This window comes from Rana temporaria, chromosome 4, assembly GCF_905171775.1.
Source record: "Rana temporaria chromosome 4, aRanTem1.1, whole genome shotgun sequence".
Lineage (NCBI taxonomy): Eukaryota > Metazoa > Chordata > Amphibia > Anura > Ranidae > Rana > Rana temporaria.
In genome coordinates this window covers 262,221,629-262,241,180 of record NC_053492.1, presented here as the reverse complement: position 1 = coordinate 262,241,180, position 19,552 = coordinate 262,221,629, and the positions used below count along the sequence as shown (strand labels likewise).

The following is a 19,552-nucleotide window of genomic DNA, read 5'->3' as shown; positions in this document are numbered from 1 at the left end:
GTATTTATTTTGTTTCTCTTTATGTCCAATTTACTAGGAAAACCGTTTTACTTTTGGGATGGGCAATATTCCTTTTTCTTGCCTACAAAGTTTCAAAAACAGATAAAGAATATCAAGAATACAACCCATATGAGGTGTTGGGTTTGGATCCGGTAAGTAACCAGTTTTTGGTAAACAAAGTAATAAGTTTAAAGTGTTTGTAAATCAAAATAAAAAATAATTGCGCTGCCTTTTTAATGTGTTTAAATGTTATCTGTAATGTCATTTAATACATTTCTCCCTGCCGATTTCTTGTTCTACCTGATTGATCTTGCTTGTGAAGGGAATTGATATGAAACTGCGCCTCGGATCTCAAACAATTAAATATACTTCTGTGTGCAAAACTTTTGACTAAAAAATAAAAAAAGGGGGAAAAAAGTTGCTGCCTGATGTTTGATCACATCAAAATATACAATATAATAAAAAATGGATGGCATTAATCCCTAAAAACCGTACTTCATGTGCAAACCTGCATTAATGTATTCCACTACCAATTTTGCAAAATATACAAAACAATAAATGCCGCTTAATTCATATCAATTAAAGTGCAATCTGCTATACAATAGCACAGAAAAATCTACACAAATGCAAATAAAGTGCAAAAATCAAGTAACAAGTGCAAGATTCAAAAGACCCATCTATTTTATACAGTAAAAAATTATGAAATGACAAGTCCCACATCTCAAGGTGTCTCCATCGACATGGGTATATACAGCTTGATCTAATAGCCCAATCATGGCAGAGCCAGGACGTTGTTGTCACCATGCACACCAAATTCGTGCTGGGAACTCCGGGCACAGGTGATTGGGCTATTAGATCAAGCTGTATAGACCTGTGTCAGTTGACACACCTCAAAATGTGAGTGGATTTATATTTTTATTTTTTTTAAGTAAGATTTTAGATGATTTTACTCTATGGCAGTCTTTTCTTTCTGATCTTACTCCTTCATGTAATTATGACATTTATGGGAGCATCTGTCTGATTACCTTCAGTGATGACAGCAGACGTGGAGTGGTTATTGTTATTGAGTTAAAGGCGCATTAGTTGGTTTATAACCTGACCAGCAACTCGCTCTGGTGAGTTTATTTTGAGCACATTAATAAAATGTCTTGTGGGACTTGCCATTTCACCATTTTGCTGCATGAAATTGATGCACTTTATTTTCATTTATGTGAAGATGTTTTATTTTATTGTATAGCACATTGCACTTTAATTTATATGAATTGAGCGACGGTTATTGTTTTGTATATTTTGCACAATTGGTAGTGGAATACATTTTATGCAGGTTTGCACATTAAGTAAGATTTTTAGGGATTGGCACTATCCATTTTTTATTATATTGATTCTGCTTGTGCCCCTTTTCCTTAGAGTAAACTGACCATGCTCGCATGGCTGTCAGTCAATGCTAGCGTGGTCTGCTTATGTCCTTTGTCATCACAATGAAGATACAGCCCACCGTTATCTTCTGTGGTCAAACACAGCCTGGCCACCTCTCCATCCTCACCAGTCTGTTACAAATACATACAGCATGCATTTTTCCACACCACACTGCTTGGCACCCGAGGGCTTTGGTAAAGTGTGAACAGGGCGTATAAAAAAAAAGTTTTCTCTGTGACCTTGTGGTGAGTTGCATTGATACCGTGCAGAAAAAGAATGCACCCACGTTAATGAGGTCATATTTGTTTGGCGCAAAGAAAGTACTTCATGTCAAATAAGTCTGATGCGACTGCAAAGTGCCCCCATCCCTAATGCATGTCAGAAAAACTTCTGGCAACTGGTTGGGACTTTGATGGCACACGACATGAAAAGTTCAAAATATATTACAAGTTTTTTGGGCATGCATTAAAAACCACACCCACTAATGTAGCAACATTAAGAATATAAATTCATTTTGGGATCATGATATATAATTCGTAACGGACACCCATAAGGACAAATGTTTGAACCCCAACATGTTTTAATTCATCAAGTATCTTCATCAGGGGGTGTACTGTTAAAGTCTAAATATAAATACAATAGTCATAAGTGTATCATAAAGACATGAAGGTCATCCTATTAGTTACATAGATGAGAATGAACATTTACGTTTTGCCTGTGGTGCATAATACTCAATATGAAAAATGTAGAGATAGCCTGTGCCTGCGTGGAAACCTCTGAAATAATAGAACGCAAATGGCATGAGAAGCCCAAAGGTGAAAAAGCTGGAGGTCTATAAAGGAGAAAAAAGAATGCAAAAATGTAGCAACGACTAGAGAGCATGTATATGTTTAGCAATCAACCATATAAGGTGAGAAAATAACTTGCAGCACCAATCTCTGCTGGAGACACAATGGTCATGGCAAGGTGTAAAGCATAAAGAAGACATTTTTGTTGCTAAATCCTCATACCCCCTGATGACGATTGGGTGACGCATTGGGGTTCAAACATTTGTCCTTTTGGTCGTCTGTTGTGGTGATATATCGTGATCCCAATATCTATTTTTTAGGGATCGACCAATATCATTTTTTACGTGTTGATACGATACCGATATTTCGGCCACCTCTCAGGCCGATATTGTGTACATTTAAATATTATTTACACAATTTTTTTTATCACTGTTATTGCTGTCACAAGGAATGTAAACATTGTTTGTGACAGTAATAGGCAGTGACAGGTACTCTTTATGGAGGGATATGCAGTCCTCTGCACTTTTTAAAAACTGGTGCCTTTTAAGATGCCATTTTTCCAGGAAGTGATGTAATGACATCACTTCCGGGTTACTAGATCCAAAGAAGCAGCAGCTTTGTTCGGGTTTTCGGCCAGCCGGCTGACGTACCGTCTGGTTGCTCGAGCCTCCCGGTGGGACGGGGGTGGGACACACACATTCCCTCCCGCTGCTTGTAATAACAGCCGAGCGGTAGCGGGGTGATGCATGCATCACCACGGTAAAACCCCTTGAAGTAATATCAGGTACGTATTCGCCCGATACTTAAAAAAAGTGAATATCGACCCCATCGATCGGTCAATCCCTAGTATTTTTAATGCTAAAGTGTATATATATGAAGAGCGGTACCCTGTATGGATTATTTCTATTACCTTGTGTCTAAATATAAAACAATAAATATCAATTAACTGTGAATGATTTAAACAAGTAAATCAAATCCAATGCATCATAATGCACATTATCTCAAATCTTGATGGTGAAGTAAAGTGGCAAGTGCTGTAAACTCAAATGCAGTGCAAATTGTTCTCACCTCTTGTGTGCCCCACTCACTAACCAGCTGCTATGGACTCTCAATGACAGGAATCTTATGCGCTTGTGCAAATATCCTGGGTTTGCTGAGCTTTGTAGTCCTCCGTCACTCCTTAGTTATTGGGCAATGGGATGCTTGTACATGGTGTAAATAAATGACAGAGAAAGATCCACATAGCGTAATTCTATTTTATTATAAAATCAAATAGTTGAAAACATATCCACTCACATGGTATAGGGGGGAAAAAGAAGCAATAAAAACCAGAACTGGAAGTCCACAACGACCTGCGCCTCACCGGTCGGAAATGACGCCACCACCTGCGGTCACCACATTTGAGTTTACAGCACTTGGCACTTTAGCACACTGAAATTTTACTTCACTATTAAGAAGATTTGAGAATGGACTTTATGTGAATTATGATGCATTGAATTTGATTTATGTGTATTAATCATTCATGGTTGATAGTTCTTTGGTTTACTATTTAAACACAAGGTAATAGAATCCACGAACTGTACTCCTGTGATCCACAGGAGATGTTCAGCATAACAAGCTTTGGCTGTACTTCTCTTTTAAAGTGGTTTTAAACTTCCATAGATGAATTGTACATATAGGGTACTGTAAATGTCTCCTAATCGTGTGCCGTTTTGGAGATATTTACTGTATATGCAGCCGATTAATCTGTGCAATTGCTCTGAAGGAATGGCCCCCCGTGCCGTTCCTTGAGAGCCCTGTGGTGAAGATGGATGCATCCTCCACCGGTGAACTTGCATCGGGGGAGGACTTCGTTTGCAGGTAAGTTTCACATAATGTGCTAGAATGCGATGCATACTTGCACAATATGCCTTTACTTTGCAGGTCAGAAAAAATCTGGCGGTTTACTTCCTCTTTAAGCCTCCAGGAGTCGTGTGAAAATATAAAACAAAATCAGCAGTCTGCTTTACTACAGTTATTTCATCTTGTGACTGAACTTGTGAAAACACAATTACTTCACCATTTCACCTTGGTTTGATATTTATTTCACATCCGAGGTTGAACTAAGCTTTAAAAAAAAACTGTTGAGGTTAATCAGGAGTTTGTGGCGCACTTAAGAGCCCTTTCACACTGGTGCGTTTTTGCGGTAAAAATAGTGATATTACAACGCTCATAAAACGCTCCAAAAACGCCCCTCTCCATTGAAATGAATTGAAAACGCTGTAAAATAGCGGTGTTTTACCGCTATTTTAAGAGCCCTTTCACACTGGTGCGTTTTTGCCGCATTTTCGTGGTAAAAATAGCGCTATTAAAACGCTCATAAAACGCTCCAAAAACTCCCCTCTCCATTGAAATGAATTGAAAACGCTGTAAAATCGCTGTATAAACGCGACTTTCCACTATTTTACCGCGTTTTTACAGCGTTTAATTTCAATGGAGAGGGGCGTTTTTGGAGCGTTTTAATAGCACTATTTTTACCGCGATAACGCGGCAAAAACTCGGCAAACACGCACCAGTGTGAAAGGGCTCAAAGGGTTGGTGCATCTTTACCAAAAAACTGCCTGTGCAGGTTAAGGGCACTTTGATTCTTCTATATATAGATTGCATCCAGTTTGTTCCATAAATAGATTGTGCTCTGCTTGTTTTAAGGGGCTTTATGCCCTTTGTGAAGCTTTAAAGCAGGGGTCTCAAACTGGCCGCCCTTCTGCTGCGAAACTACAAGTCCCATCATGTCTCTGCCTGTGGGAGTCACGCTTGTAACTGTCAGCCTTGCAATGCCTCATGGGACTTGTAGTTTCGCAACAGCTGGAGGGCCACCAGTTTGAGACCCCTGCTTTAAAGGGTTTGATTTACCTTTTATCACAAAGAACTGCCTATGTGGGTAAGGGGGTGCCTATAGATAAAACAATGTAGTTGAAAATGTGGGATGATTCCAACTCTACATGAATACCACCCGAAAGCATGTACAGAGATTGGCGCAAAAGACAAGTTTAAAAATACCATTACAGCATAACTTATCCAAGGTGGCGTTATCCAGGTTGAGGGATCTTAAAGGTTGGCCGACCTTTTCTATGTATATATGTTAAATAAAATTGTGATATTTTATTTTTTAAATCTCCTTGATTTGTGAATTTCTTAAATCCCCTACATGATGCATGTAAAGTCCCACCCAATTTTGCGCCAATCTCTGTACGTGTAGATAAAACAAACAGCTTTGACCAAAGTTAAAGCGGAGGTTCACCCATAGAGAACACATTTTCCCCTTAGCTTCATGCTCGTTTTGTCTAGGGGAATCGGCTAGTTGTTTTAAAATATGAGCAGTACTTACCGTTTACGAGATAGATGCATCTTCTCCGCCGCTTCCGGGTATGGGCTGCAGGACTGGGCGTTCCTTCTTGATTGACAGTCTTCCGAGAGGCTTCCGACGGTCGCATCCATCGTGTCACGATTTTCCGAAAGAAGCCGAACGTCGGTGCGCAGGCGCAGTATAGAGCCGCACCGACGTTCGGCTTCTTTCGGCTACGAGTGATGTGATGGATGCAACCGGCGGCAGCCTCTCGGAAGACTGTCAATCAAGAAGGAACGCCCGCTCCCGAAGACCCATACCCGGAAGCGACGGAGAAGATGCATCTCGAAAACGGTAAGTACGGCTCATATTTTAAAACAAATAGCCGATTCCCCTAGACAAAACGAGCATGAAGCTAAGGGGAAAAGAGAAAAAAAAAACATCATTGGGTGAACTCCCGCTTTAAGTAATGCCCTTGCAATGACTGAAGGCCATTTATGTACCTCCTAAAGCCTGGCAGAAAAACTCCCATAGATGGCATCATCCTGTTCTCCCTGTAGCTCTGAGGTATATACTTTGTCCTGTTATATGAATCCTGAAGATTTCTATATGTGGGAAACACATTTATTACATCATCAGAAACTCTAATGCGTAAATGAGAGTAACTAAAAATGTGTAATATGGCGTCTGTGCTTGTAGCTCAAGCTGGCCATAGAGGAGTCGTTTCTTTTTTTCATTCAGCCCCATCAGGACATTTGTTTTCTGACAGCAGGACCTTGCGCCATCGGAATACAATGATCAGGGGCTGCAGATACTGATCAACAAAATCTTTACAACTTTTTTTTGACAAAAGTGGATCTAACGATTCACTTTTGTCAGACAGGGAAGGCCACACACTGATCGAAATTTGACCACTTCACCTCCTGGATTTTGGTCCGTTTAGTCCAGCTTCATTTTATGTTCGTTCATCCTAGTCTGTGATTCAGAACTGTGGAACATATGTTTTCTATTCTGTTCAGATAAATTGCTCAAACACTCAACTGTAGCATGTTATTCCCCATATGTAACAAATCTGTGTCCGACCCTTGAAAGTTTGTGTAACTTGGTTTTTGTTTTCAGGGAGCAACAGTGTCAGAAATTAAGAAACAGTACCGTTTATTGTCTCTGAAATTCCACCCTGATAAAGGAGGAGATGAAGTCCTGTTCATGAGGATAGCAAAGGCTTATGCAGCGTAAGTAGTTCAAACCATTGGTTCATTCACGCATTGAGCTCCATTCCTAGAGGTGAGAGAGCCTATAGCCACAACCTTATATATCATTTAGAACGGCCCTTAAAATTTCTTCTCGCATTAGGCAAGTGGAAATAAGCTGAGGGCAAGTGTGGGATTCCCCCAAGGCGGAGCGTCTCACTACTGCTGTTTGTTTGGGCAGGATCTGTGTACTGCTCCGATTCATGGAATGTTTAGAAGAGTGGGGCCAACTGGGATCGGAGCAGAACATTTATCCCCCCCACCCACACAAGCGCTAGTGGTAAGATGGGATTATGACTGGATCTAGGGGCTGCTGGGGTGAACTGGACCCCCCCAGATGTCAGTTGCACCTCCCAAAGCCCTCCACCACCCAACACAGTTGACCTTGAGCACAGTTACTAAGAGCTCCTCCCCATTTGACACCTACAATATTCACAGTGTATAGCAGGCTACTGCAAATTGAGCTGCCGTTCCAAGCCCGACTAGGGAATTTCACAGGTCGGAATTGTAACACAGTAGCCAGCTATACTGTGTGTGTGTGTGTGTGTGTGTGTGTGTATATATGAGTGTAACATATTAAAGCTCTGGTGTGGGGAGCAGGAGATCTTGGTACCTATGTTGTTCAGAATGTACAGTGCAGGGATGGGAGAAAGAGCTCTGCCTAGTGTACTGTGCCCTCCTGACCCCCCCCTCTCCTGTATTGTGTCCACCTGCCCACTTTGCACTGTGCCCCCCTAATTCCCCCCCCCCCCCCGTACTGCGCCCCTCTGGCCCCACCAATGTACTGTGCCCTCCTGCCCCCCCCCGTACTGTGCCACCCGACCCTCTCCTTATACAGTCCCCTCCTAACCTCCCCCTTATACTTAGCTTTCCAGCTCAATCCTGTACTGTGTGATTCATGAGATGATTTAGAGGGGCATGGTAGGGGTTGGGTGGGGCAACTGGTGGCGGGTAACTCTTAAGGCCTGGCTATTAGCTCAGGACTTGAAATTTTGAGCCCAGATTTAGTAGATCTATAACCTATGTGGTGAGTTTTCCCTCTACAGTTATCATACCCACACATTGTCTTTTCTTATTGTCTTATAATTTTCTTTACACTTGTTAATTTTTCTGAAGTAGGTAAAGACCAATTAACCACTTAAGGACCGCCTTCTGCACATATACGTCTGCAGAATGGCACGGCTGGGCACATGTACGTACAGGTACGTCCTGTACTAGTACCCAGCCGCGCGGGACCCGCGGACCCGATCGCCGCTGGAGTCCCGTGATCGGTCCCCGGAGCTGAAGAACGGGGAGAGCGTGTGTAAACACGGCTTCCCTGTTCTTCACTGTGGCGGCAGCATCGATTGTGTCATCCCTTTTTATAGGGGGACACAATCAATGACGTCACACCTACAGCCACACCCCCCTACAGTTGTAAACACACTTCAGGTCACACATAACCCCATCAGCGCCCCCTGTGGTTATCTCCCAAACTGCAATTGTAATTTTTACAATAAAGAATGCATTTTAAATGCATTTTTTGCTGTGAAAATTACAATGGTCCCAAAAATGTGTCAAAATTGTCATTTTGGGACATTAGTCTTTTCCCATAGAGCGCTAGTGAATTTTTTGTGTATAAATACCACCGAAAGCAAGCTCTATTTGTGGGAAGAAGAGACCCCAATTTTGTTTGGGAGCCACGTCGGACGACTGTGCAATTGTCAGTTAAAGCGACGCAGTGCCGAATCGCAAAAAGGGGCAATGTCCTTTTAGCTGCATTTTGGTCCGGGTCTTAAGTGGTTAAAACAACAAAAAATAAAAGATGTTAGACAGGTGATGTTTTGGATGCTAGACGTTTTGTGTTTGCAAGCTCTAACTGAAATTCAGTCCTGCTGATGGTAACCAGTTTATCGTTTTGAACAATGTTTAGGTGCTTTGACATTTCTATTGGTGAAACATGCTGTGATAATAAATCAGTAGCAGCATGCCTATCTTGTACTGGTTGGTAAAAAATCTAAATAATTTAAATATTTTTTCATGCCGTTTTGTAAAAATATTGTGATTTTCATGTCCGAAATACTATTGTGTTTTTTTTTTTTTTTTTAAATGGAGATTAAATTGCAGTCACCCATAAAATGGCAAATGGTACCGGGTATTGTCCATAGGTGACCTATTTTAAAAGCTTTTACAGGTTATCAGTTTAGAGTTTACGGTGCATTAGGCCCCAGAATCATTGCGCTCACTCCGGTGTGCACTGGGATATGCATTTGTGGTGATGCCTCACACGTGTGGCACAATTGCTATTTACATACAGAGGTGTGTGTTTGCATTCGGGTGTGTGCATGGGACGATGGGCTTGCTTTTACATTTTTTTTTTTTTTTTTTTTTTTTTTTTTTTCCCCATTTAACTTTAATTCTGTTACATGCATGGATAGGTGACAGGTTCTCTTTTGGAGTCTAGACCCTTAATATTACCTCTGCACTCCACTGCAGGTATTCAGGCACAGATTGTGCTTGACAAGCTGCTTCCCTGGCTCTGAATCTAGGAGGGACAAAATGCTTGTCGCATCCAGATTCATTGGTCCAATAGAAGATCAGGGAATGGACATTCCCAATCTGCTCTCGCTTGCCACCCTAAAAGTATTTGCTGCAGTCCAGGAAGAATGAGAGAGACTGGGAAACCACCATGGGCAGAGTCACATTCCCTGTACCACTAAAGTGAGCTGATGGCTCTACAGCTACCTGCGTCACTGTTACGTGGCAGCCGGTCACAGCTGTGAGCTTGTTTTAACCTTTTAAATACCAGAACGTTTTATAAATGTACTTTCATAGACTAGGGGTTAAACTTGTGAACCTGGAATATTCATTGGCAGTGAATATTTTGCTGAATGTCGGATCCTCTGATTTAAAAATATGCCTCTTGGTATCTTGATGTCTGTAGTGTAATATACTGAACTTGTAAAAAATACTTTGCTCATTTCTAGTTTGACAGATGAACAATCAAGAAAGAATTGGGAAGAATATGGAAATCCTGATGGGCCACAGGGTAATTTTACTAAATTGCTATACATTGTTTTCTGCAATATTCTACCAGCCTTTTTGTTCTGAAACATAAATTCGATATTATAAACGCAATTAAAAAAAAAAAGTGGTTTTAGTAGTGGTGCTTTTTATACAGTCTAAAAATATGAATACGTATGCAATTTGAAAACATGATATTTTTTTGTATTTCTCTTTTTTTTTTAAAGCTACGAATTTTGGCATTGCGCTGCCTGCCTGGATTGTGGACCAGAAAAATTCTATGCTGGTAATTACAAGTTGAATGGTTTTAATTCATCTTTTGCTTTGTAATAGAAAGCCCATCTAGAATAATTAGTGTGAACTAAAATCAAATATGATTTGTTTTTTGGATTGTAGTTTTTGTAATTGCTGTTTATGTACTAAATTTGATTGTGAACTGTGTGATGTGATAAAAATTCCATTTTCTGTATTTTGACTCTTTGTATTAAAGCAGAGTTCCACACAGTTTTTTTTTTTTTAATGTCCAATCATTCTCTTGGCCATTTGCAATGGTATTTGAAATGGCAACTATTATTTTTTTCTAAATGCCGTTTTTGCAATTTATTTCTACAGCACTTCTGGCTCCGGCCGCCTAGGTGACTGTCACAAGGTAATTCCCATGGACTCCTGGGATATTGGCATCCTCTATCCCTGGAATCCATCGGGAATTGCCTAATACTAAAATCTCATGTGATTTCCTGACTTCAGTTACCTTCTGGAAAGTTCTCTGACAGGTTGCCATAACACAGGGGCAGGACCTTCCGCCAACCACTGCATTGCTTATGGCAACCTGTCAAAAAGAAACAGCGCTGCGCAGTGGCATTACTGCGCAGGCCGTGAGATTGGGAGGTGCATGCTGGGTAGCCAGCTGCATCGAATCCCAGAAATGAAGACAAGCGGGCTTCAGATGCCCACAACAGCAATCTACCCTGCCTGCTTGGATTACTGACCGTATCCAAATGTTACAGTAGAAGTAACAATTACGGGGGAGCATTTAGAAAAAAAAATGTATTGGGGCACTGGAACTCTTTAAACTGTAGTAGTGATTCTTCATGAGCTTGTGCAGCATGGGATAATTCCATATCATTTTGTTTTTAGGTTTTGCTTGTATATGGCCTGGCTTTTATGGTTATCCTTCCAGTTGTTGTGGTAAGTAGTTTGCATGCACATCACTAGTATATTAACTTGTTTCTTTGAACAGGAAGGACATTTTTTTATATATATATTCCATGGCAGTATATAAACAAGAGATTAGCCTCCCTACTTGAAAGGTACAGTAATGGAAGAGTATAAAATTGAACTCCAGTAGTGCCTCAGTTTTGTCTTGTTTCTTTTGCAACAGGTTTGGTGTTGTCTAAAGTTACAGGGTTGACTGCTGCCCGTCAGAATTTATCTCCCCAGAGTTACCACTACTTTCCCTTACCTGGAAGCTCTTGAAAGGTTGACCCACATATGGGTACAATCCTGGGGAGGAGTCGGACCTGAAGGTACAAACATTTGACTCCAGGTCCCAGGGATCTAGTTTTGTGGTCACAAGCTCTCTCTGGGCTGCTTAGTTTGACATTACGGGCTGTGTGCTGCCCCAGCTGGCCCTGCTTTTACCTCTCCATCGGATACTTGAGGTAGGCAGACGCGTGAAGGCCTTACTTCACAGTGGCTACCTAAAGAAGAACTTCACGCCCAGTTTCCTTTTTTGCTTGGTTGGCTCCAAAAAAATCCCCCAATAATCATAGACAGCTAATCCAGCAGTGTTGTATAGTGAAGCACGATTTTTTTCTCTGATGTCATTGGGAGCCGACTGTCTTTTGGCATTTTTGCAGTCGCTGACCCTTGATGATGCACATGCCAGTGGCTCGCCATCTGCGGGCCAGCTGCAAGAACCAGGAAGAGATAGCCAGCCTCTTGATGGCACAGCACCTACCTGCGCTGTGAAGTGCCCTGAGGCCTCTTGTGATGTTTGATGTAAGTATTCTAGGAAGAAATGTAGAGCTGTGCTCCCCAAGAAAAGTAATAAAAAAATAGAAGGGGTAGGAGTAGAATGTCAGAAAGTGGGTGGGGAGGGTAGATTTTTGATGTTAAGAATTCAGCTGTGATCTGACCTTCCATTAAGTGAATATGGAGAACTAAGCAATCAAGCAACACTGATTGCTCGGCTCTCAATCTCCAGCATGCAAAGAGCCAGTGACTGTCATTCACCGGCTCTCTGCTCTTGCACTCCAGCGCTTACTGGAGCACTGGGCTGTAGGGGGGCAGGAGTGGCTGGCTCAGGCTCTCGGTGGCTTGCTAAGAGTCTGAGCAAACTGCCAGTCCAGGCATCTAGATGGATCCCGATCATAAGGTCGAGATCCTTTCAGTCTCTGGACCGGCTCTGTGACGTCAGCCAACTGCCCTACTGTGATCCATAGAAGTATAGCCAAAAAGCTTTGGCTATAGCATTCCTTTGAGCTTGGTGCCACTTAGCTGAGCTTTGGACTCAATTGGAGATGCAGCAGTCTGTACAGAGATGATTGCAGACAGAGATGCCTCTGGCCAAGGTGAGTAAGAATCTTTGGCTTTACCGCTCTCCTTTTTATTTTTTTCTTGTCAAATCTGCTCGTATTTATTCCTTTAAAAAAAGTTAAAGGCCAGGCTGAAATGATCCTCTTAAAGGAGAAGTACAGCCAAAGCTCGTTGCTTATGCTTCTCCTGTGGACCACAGGCATGCAGTTCGTTCTGCACTTTTGTGACCCATTTTTAGCTGACAGCAGGCTGACGTCACAAAGCCGGTCCAAGCTGAGGAAAGATTGCGACCATATGGTTGGGATTTACCCAGGAGCCTGGCCCGGCACCTGGCTCAGTCTCTCAGCGCTCTCTTTCGAGCAGTGTGTATGCCGCTCCTGCCCATTGAAATCAATGGGACAACCGCGGCTATGCACCTCTGCAGAGGCGCATTGCGGCCGGTTTTAACCCTTTCTCGGCCGAATAGTGCTGCAAAATTAGCAGTAAAGCTCTGCTAAAAATAGCGGCTCTTTACCGCCACTCACCTCCCGTCCCAGTGTGAAAGGGGCCAAACTTCTTTTAAATTTACTTAAAAATGTGTTGTGCACATTACAAATTCTGGCTTTCCACAAAAAATCCTTTATGCACTAGATGTACAGAAAACAAATATTAGTGGAGAAGCCATTCTGGGCCTTTTTATAAGACTGAAATCCAGACATCTGGAAAAAACCTCCTTCACACAGGCAAATATGTGTGTGCCCTGTTTTGCCACCAGGGGGATGCACAGGTGTTGCATGTGTCCCTGTGTCAGCAGTCAGATAAGATGTCTGTTATCAGTTTTGTAGCCACAGTAGGAGACTCAATCTTTTTCCTTAGAACATTTGAGGAATGAGAAAGATAAAGGAATATTTTGTCTCTTTGGAGGATCTCCTTGAAGGTATTGAAGATGACAAATAGCAGAGAAAAGTAATGTGTTTTTCCTGATTGTACAGTCAAATTGCTGTCACTTTTGTTAAGAACAAAACATTTTCCTCTGGGTGATCCATGTACATTGCAAGAATTTCACAAACTTTTTTTGCAGAGTCCTACCTTTTTTATGCTGTGAAGAAATAGCTATCTGTTATGTGCAGAGTGGATTTGAATGGCGGTGAATTTTTAATCAGCTGCTCTAATGGGGAAAGCTTCAGGGTCTGCATCTCTTTAGAAATAATTAACCCTTTGGAAGTATCTCACTAAAAAAAGTCTTGTCACCGCTCTGCCCCTCCAGCACACACTGGAGCGCTGGGCTGTGGAGGGAGGGGGCAGGAGCGGCTGGCTCAGGCCCTCGGCAGCACGCTGAGAGGCTGAGCCAGCTGGCGGTCAGGCATCTGGACAAATCGCAACATTGTCGGTATTCCGACAGAGTGATGTGAACCAGTAGCTGCTTTTAGCATACTGTTGGTTGAATCTGGGTCACAGGGGTGCAGAACTAAGTGCGCTCCTGTGATCTACAGGAAAATTATAGCCAAAGAGCTTTGGCCATTCTTCTTTTAAATCATTCGTTAGCACTACAGGTAGGAGTTAGTTATGCTGTTAACAACTCTTATATATTTACCTGCTCTGTGAAATGGTTTTGCACAGAGCAGCCTTTATCCTCTTCTCGTGTCTCCTGGCCCCTCCCTCATGTTGAGTGCCCCCACAGCAAGCCTCCTTCTCTCTCCAGACCACCCACCATGGATTTACATTGCTATTTTGACGTTAAATACCATTGTTATGGCAGCAGATGGCTGCCATAACCCCTTTAAGATAAAAGTGAACTCCCTGCCGCAGATTCGCCACAAGATCACTTTTATCGGCAGTGAGAGAGGCGCCCACCCCGCCCCCTCCCGTCACGTCGTGGTCGTCTCCGCCTCTTGCCGGATCATTCGGTAGCGACGGAAATTATCCGATACTTTCCCCGAAGAGGCAGAAAGTCGGGTGAGGGAAGGATGGCCCCCACTCTACTTTATGCCATTGGATGACGGAAGCACGTCAAATGTCACTTCCGCCCAACGGCCTTAAAGAGACAATTTTGTTTTTATTGCAAATGTGAGAGCTGAGGTCTTTTTAACTGTACTGTTTTCTTATATTTTATTTTTAAAAAGTGTATTTTTTCGAGAAAATAAATTGCGTTTGTAAGACCACTGCGCAAATACAGTGTGACATAAAGTATTGCAACGTTCACCATGTTATTCTCTAGGGTGTCTGTGTTTGGGGGTTCTGAGTAATTTTCTAGCAAAAAATATATTTTAACTTGTAAACACCAAGTGTAATAAAATAGGCTTGGTACCTAAGTGATTAAGCGGCGGTCACAGAGATGATGGTATCGAAACCTTGTAAGAGCTCTATTTTGTTATTATGATCATGAGCAACAAACTGTGAAACCCCCAGAATGAATACAAATTGCATATTGTAGCTGAATGGAGTGAGTCACATTCTTGGCAAGGCGTTTCATTCTTTTTTTTTTCTTTTCTTTTTTTTATAAAAACCGTAGGAATTGTTGGTGCCTTTTAATGAACTGGAACAGATGGCAGACATTTGAACAGGCAGTTCCATCTGCATGATTAACTTTGCTTTTTAACACTGGAGCATGTAAATGCCATTCCTCTAAACAAGGGATCGTGTTTTTTTGTATAGTAATAAAGGTTTTAACTTTTAGAAAGCATAATGTATCGGGGGTAATTTGTTGCATTGATGAAGAATTATGGATTTAGTCAATAAACAAGAGAATAGGTTTGCCTTTTGATATGAAACGACTGAGAATGAATGTCTTTTTCCATTGCTTTCCTTTAGTGCAGTGGTTCTCAACCTTTCAAGTGTCGTGACCCCTTGATAAAATTTCCCAAGTTTTGGGGAACCCTAACAGTAAAATTATTTTCGTAGCGTGGGTTGTCAGCACCCAAGGCAAGTAATTTGCGCCCCTAACCCATGGACATTTAGTGCTCCCTGAGTCCCCTCCATTCGTATAGTAATAAAACCCTGTATGGTACATTTTAGGATGTACCACTCTTTGTATTTGTTCTGCTTTCTTTTCCTTTTATCTCTTTCTATCCTATTTTCTTTTTCCCCCATCCCTCTCTCAAGCCATCTTTCTTGTTCTTTCTCTTCCTTTTTCTTTGTTCCTCTCCCTCTATTCTTCTCCCTTCCATGTATTCTCTATTTTTATTCCTTCTCTTCTTCCTTGGTGGGGGAGAATGGAATGAGTGGCAGTGCTTGCAGGGAGTTGGGATTAGTGGTAATGCTGGGGAGAGTTCTGATCAGCTCTTGATCAAGGTCATCTGCTGATCTGAGAACTGTAGGGGGGACTTTTGATGGGAACTATAGTCACAGGTAGTGTTACTCACGGTGTCTGACTTTGTGGTGTCTCGTAGCACCTCTACCAAAATAAGGAGATAGGGTCTCCTCCAGCCCCTCCCACTTCACATTCCTCACCAGTCAGCTGACCTCTAGTCTCTGCCCCCCTGCCATGCTGCAAACTGAATGGACTGCTGCAAAGAGGCTGAGTGGGCGGCCGCGGGCTCCAGGGACAGCCCTGCTTTGCGACCGCAAAAAGGCTGGGAGAGCAGTGCTTCAGGAACAACCAAGGATTTGGTGACCCCTGGCAAATCATCATTCGACCCCCGAGGGGGTCCCGACCCCCAGGTTGAGAACCACTGCTCTAGTGCAACCTACAATACTGGAGGGGGCATCTGCATACTGGGCAACACAATTCATTTTTGTTGAAAATATTTTATACACACAATCTTCTGCTAGCCTAGAAATGTTATCATGTTCACCTTCTGTACAGATTTGTGGTTTGTACAGATTTAGGTTTTCCTCTTGAAAGCTTTGTGGTGGGTTTAACCACTTCAATACCGGGCACTTTTACCCCCTTTTTGCCCAGGCCAATTTTCAGCTTTTAGCGATGTTGCACTTTGAATGACAAATTACTCAGTCATGCAACACTGTACCCAAGCTAGATTTGTATCATTTTGTTCACACATATCAAGCTTTCTTTTGGTGGTATTTAACCAAGGACGTCATATGACGTCCTCGATTTTGTGCGGTGATATCTGAATGATGCCTGCAGCTACAGGCATCATTCAGATATCACCGTCCTCAGCCGCCGATTCTCTGCACGATAAGAACGATCAAAGCGGCAGTTCCACTGCTTCATCATTCTTATAGGCAGCGGGAGGGGATGTCCCCCCTCCCTCCGCCATCCAGTGCTTCTCCGGGCTTTCCCGTGCCATCGGGGGCCCAGAGAGCGAATCGGCCGGCGAAGCATAGAGATGACTGGTGACCAGACGTCACCAGTCATCTCTATGACCGTCGGAAGCCCGGGCGCGACATTATGACGTCACGTCTGGTACCCGGAAGTAAACAAAACCACAATCGCTGCTGTCGGCATGAGATCGGTGATTTTTTTTTTTCACAATCTCATGCTTGTAAGCCTGGAGGAGAGATGTGGGGTCTTATTGACCCCACATCTCTCCATAAAGAGGACCTGTCACAGTGATTCCTATTACAAGGTATGTTTACATTCCTTGTAATAGGAATAAAAGTGATAAAAAAAAATTAAAATTTAAAATAACATCTTTAAACGCCCCTGTCCCCGGTAGCTCACGAGCAGAAGCGAACATGCATGCACGTCCTCCCCACATATGTAAACGCCGTTCAAACCCCACATGTGAGGTATGGTCGCGTGCGTTAGAGCGTGTGCAACAATTCTAGCACTAGACCTCCTCTGTAACTCGAAAATGGTAACCTGTAAAAAAAATTAAAGCTTCGCCTATGGAGATTTTTAAGTACCAACGTTTTTTCCTAAAAAAAGGTGTTTGAAAAATTATTGCGCAATTACCGTGTGACGAAAAAAAGTTGCAATGACCGCCATTTTATTCCCTAGGCTGTCTGCTAAAAAAATATATATAATGTTTGGGGGTTCTGATTAATTTTCTAGCAAAAATGTTTTGATTTTTACATGGAGAGAAGTGCCAAAATAGGCCCGGTTGTCAAGTGGTTAATCACCACTGAGTTTTTTTTTTCTTGCTAAATAAGCGGAAAAAAGACTGAAATGTTTGGGGAAAAAATAATTTTTTTGTTATAACATTTTGCAAATAATTGTTCTTCATAAATTTAGCCCAAAATGTATTCTGTTACATTTCTTTGGTGAAAATAACCCAAATAGGTGTGTATTATTTAGTCTGTAGGAAAGTGCACAAACTATAGTGTGTATATATCTGAAAATTGATTAGCCCTGATGTACGGATGGCCTATCATTTCTTGGGGCCCTAAAATGGCAGGACAGTACGAATGCCCCCCAAATTACCACTTTATGAAAAGTAGATCCAAGGTAATTAGTAAGAGGCATGGTGGGTTTTTTGAATAAAAAAATAAATCACTTTGCGTCAGGATGGGAAAGCCATCATTCTGCTATATGCCAGGTGGGAAGGTGTAATTGTATTCTGATCGTTGAGCCCTATGCTCCTTCCTTTTTTTTTTTTTTTTTTTTTACCTTTTTGTTGAGAAATAAATTACCTGTAATTTGGCATAAATGCTGTAAAAGGATAGGGGATGGACACTGTGCTTTTTTCCTATAAGAGTATGCACTAGTGTACTATTTGTTGAGGTAGCAGTGATAGGAGACAGTAGAGAGAATGTGACGTTCAATCATGTACATCTCAATGGGTGTGTAAACTCTAACAATACATTTTTCTCATTTACTACCCTTAAAGGGGGTTTCCACCCATTTTCTAAGTTTATTAAAAGTCAGCAGCTACCAAAAGTGTAGCTGCTGGCTTTTAATAAACAGACACTTACCTGCTCCACGGCTCCAGCGACGCGCCGGCCGGGGCTCCGCTCCTCGCCCCCCCCCCCCTCGCCGGCCAGGGTCTTCATTCCTAGTGTGGGCGATTGGACAGGCGCTCGCCTACATGGAGGGGCTGTGAAAAGGCGATTAAGCTAATCGCCTTTCCAGCCCCTCGGCGGAAGGAGGAAGTGGGACAGGAAGTCCCCTTTTCCTGAAGCCCCCCCAAAAAAATGACATGCCAAATGTGGCATGTAAGGGGGCGAGGAGTGGGTTAAGCGGAAGTTCCATTTTTAGGTGGAACTCCGCTTTAACATTTTAAATTATTTATCTGTCCAATTAAAAATAATACCTGTGGCTCAAGACAAACAATTGAAAGCTGTCCTGTGTCTTTTTTCACACTGCCTGCTATAGCTCGGAGTTTAGCCCTCCTTGTTATCTTGGGGGTTTATTGGATAATTAGCCTCTATGTTGTTGAGAATAGGGGGTGTGTTTGACAAATTCAGCAAATAACAGGGCAAGGTAACCTCTCAACCTCCCTCAAAAATTCTGTTATCCGCACACAACAGAAATGAGCTGAATGCATTTCTGGCAGATCAACAGTTGTTGGGTGTTTTTTTTTCTTCTTGTACCTGCAGTACAGTATTTTTGACACCACTTGCCAACCGCCCCATAGCAGATTTACTGCTACAGGGTGGCCGTTATGTGCAGAATCGCGTGTGTGTATATATACAATGATTCTGCACTTGTGGGTAGGGGGTGCGCTGCTTCTGCTGTGATTAGTCACAGCAGAAGCCAATCAGCGGGTGCCGGCCAATGGATGTCTGCCGATCCACAAGGAGAAAGGCTGGATGGAGCGCTGCATATGTAAACAATGCAGATCTCTGTCCTGTCAGTGGGGAAGTGATATGGATTTTGTGTCCATGCAAAGCAGGGAAAGAGAATCGATTGCATCCCTTAGTGAAAGCAGCACACAGTGTACACACAAACACTGGCTAGGCACACATTTAACCCTTTGATCGCCCTAGATGTTTAACCCCTTCCTAGCCAGTATCATTAGTACAGTGAGGCCTCGTACACACGACAGAGAAACTCGACGTGCTTGGCACGTCGAGTTCCTCGTCTCGTTTTGGGATGAAGCCGCCGAAGAGCTCGGCGGGCCGCCTTCTCCTATAGAACAACGCGGCCAACGAGAAAATAGAGAACATGTTCTCTATTTTCTCGTCGAGCTCCTCGGCGGCTCCATCGAGCCAAAACTGTACAGACGACAGAGATTCTCGGCAGAATCCGGGTTTTGACCGAGTTTCTCGGCGAATTCTGCCGAGAATCTCTGTCGTGTGTACGAGGCCTAACAGTGCAATTTTTTTTAGCACCGATCGGTGTATTGGTGTCACTGGTTCCCACAAAGTGTCAGATTGTCCGCTGCAATATCGCAGTCCCGATATAAGTT

At 42.7% G+C, this 19,552-nt stretch overlaps 1 protein-coding gene across 1 annotated transcript in view; it reads left to right on the top strand.

The window, feature by feature from the left end:
* Nucleotides 1–19,552, top strand: part of SEC63 (SEC63 homolog, protein translocation regulator) — an 87,101-nt gene that overhangs the window by 15,519 nt on the left and 52,030 nt on the right. The window contains exons 3-7 of the mRNA XM_040350201.1: nucleotides 38–152; nucleotides 6,649–6,761; nucleotides 9,746–9,807; nucleotides 10,010–10,068; nucleotides 10,920–10,970. Of these exons, the coding sequence (XP_040206135.1) occupies nucleotides 38–152; nucleotides 6,649–6,761; nucleotides 9,746–9,807; nucleotides 10,010–10,068; nucleotides 10,920–10,970 (400 nt within the window). The remainder of the gene's footprint in view (nucleotides 1–37; nucleotides 153–6,648; nucleotides 6,762–9,745; nucleotides 9,808–10,009; nucleotides 10,069–10,919; nucleotides 10,971–19,552) is intronic.